The sequence below is a fragment of the Micropterus dolomieu genome, unplaced genomic scaffold (assembly GCF_021292245.1).
Source record: "Micropterus dolomieu isolate WLL.071019.BEF.003 ecotype Adirondacks unplaced genomic scaffold, ASM2129224v1 contig_14753, whole genome shotgun sequence".
Classification (NCBI taxonomy): domain Eukaryota; kingdom Metazoa; phylum Chordata; class Actinopteri; order Centrarchiformes; family Centrarchidae; genus Micropterus; species Micropterus dolomieu.
The window spans coordinates 1-1927 of record NW_025743739.1 but is presented as its reverse complement, the minus strand read 5'-3'; the positions used below and the strand labels follow the sequence as shown (position 1 = coordinate 1927).

General features: G+C 47.3%; 1 protein-coding gene across 1 annotated transcript; it reads left to right on the top strand.

Moving 5' to 3' along the window:
- Nucleotides 1-827: 827 nt before the first annotated feature.
- LOC123967007 (mucin-1-like) lies at nt 828-1917 on the top strand (the record flags this gene model as incomplete). Its single annotated transcript, XM_046043056.1, has 1 exon — nt 828-1917. A coding segment is annotated over one exon (1090 nt), but the record flags the coding sequence as incomplete, so codon positions are not given.
- Between the last annotated feature and the right edge of the window lie 10 nt (nt 1918-1927).

Below are 1927 nucleotides of genomic sequence, written 5' to 3'. Positions count from 1 at the left end.
TCCACTGACTCTCCTGGTTCCACTGACTCTGCTGGTATTACTAGTTCTCCTGGTTCCACTGACTCTCCTGGTTCCACTGACTCTGCTGGTATTACTAGTTCTCCTGGTTCCACTGACTCTGCTGGTATTACTAGTTCTCCTGGTTCCACTGACTCTGCTGGTATTAGTAGTTCTCCTGGTTCCACTGACTCTCCTGGTTCTACTGACTCTGCTGGTATTACTAGTTCTCCTGGTTCTACTGACTCTGCTGGTATTACTAGTTCTCCTGATTACTAGTTCTCCTGGTTCCACTGACTCTGCTGGTATTACTAGTTCTCCTGGTTCTACTGACTCTGCTGGTATTACTAGTTCTCCTGGTTCTACTGACTCTGCTGGTATTACTAGTTCTCCTGGTTCCACTGACTCTACTGGTATTACTAGTTCTCCTGGTTCCACTGACTCTCCTGGTTCTACTGACTCTGCTGGTATTACTAGTTCTCCTGGTTCTACTGACTCTGCTGGTATTACTAGTTCTCCTGGTTCCACTGACTCTACTGGTATTACTAGTTCTCCTGGTTCCACTGACTCTCCTGGTTCCACTGACTCTGCTGGTATTACTAGTTCTCCTGGTTCTACTGACTCTGCTGGTATTACTAGTTCTCATGGTTCTACCGACTCTCCTGGTTCCACTGACTCTGCTGGTATTACTAGTTCTCCTGGTTCCACTGACTGCTGGTTCTACTGACTCTGCTGGTATTACTAGTTCTCCTGGTTCTACTGACTCTGCTGGTATTACTAGTTCTCCTGGTTCCACTGACTCTCCTGGTTCCACTGACTCTGCTGGTATTACTAGTTCTCCTGGTTCCACTGACTCTGCTGGTATTACTAGTTCTCCTGGTTCCACTGACTCTCCTGGTTCCACTGACTCTGCTGGTATTACTAGTTCTCCTGGTTCCACTGACTCTCCTGGTATTACTAGTTCTCCTGGTTCCACTGACTCTCCTGGTATTACTAGTTCTCCTGGTTCCACTGACTCTCCTGGTTCCACTGACTCTGCTGGTATTACTAGTTCTCCTGGTTCCACTGACTCTCCTGGTTCCACTCACTCTGCTGGTATTTCTAGTTCTCCTGGTTCTACTGACTCTGCTGGTATTACTAGTTCTCCTGGTTCTACTGACTCTGCTGGTATTACTAGTTCTCCTGGTTCTACTGACTCTCCTGGTTCCACTGACTCTCCTGGTATTACTAGTTCTCCTGGTTCTACTGACTCTCCTGGTTCCACTAGTTCTCCTGGTTCTACTGACTCTCCTGGTTCCACTGACTCTGCTGGTATTACTAGTTCTCCTGGTTCCACTGACTCTCCTGGTTCCACTGACTCTGCTGGTATTTCTAGTTCTCCTGGTTCTACTGACTCTGCTGGTATTACTAGTTCTCCTGTTCCAATGACTCTCCTGGTTCCACTGACTCTGCTGGTATTTCTAGTTCTCCTGGTTCTACTGACTCTGCTGGTATTACTAGTTCTCCTGGTTCCACTGACTCTGCTGGTATTAGTAGTTCTCCTGGTTCCACTGACTCTGCTGGTATTACTAGTTCTCCTGGTTCTACTGACTCTCCTGGTTCCACTGACTCTGCTGGTATTACTAGTTCTCCTGGTTCTACTGACTCTGCTGGTATTACTAGTTCTCATGGTTCTACCGACTCTCCTGGTTCCACTGACTCTGCTGGTATTACTAGTTCTCCTGGTTCCACTGACTGCTGGTTCCACTGACTCTACTGGTATTACTAGTTCTCCTGGTTCCACTGACTCTGCTGGTATTACTAGTTCTCCTGGTTCCACTGACTCTGCTGGTATTACTAGTTCTCCTGGTTCTACTGACTCTGCTGGTATTACTAGTTCTCCTGGTTCCACTGACTCTACTGGTATTACTAGTTCTCCTGGTTCCACTGA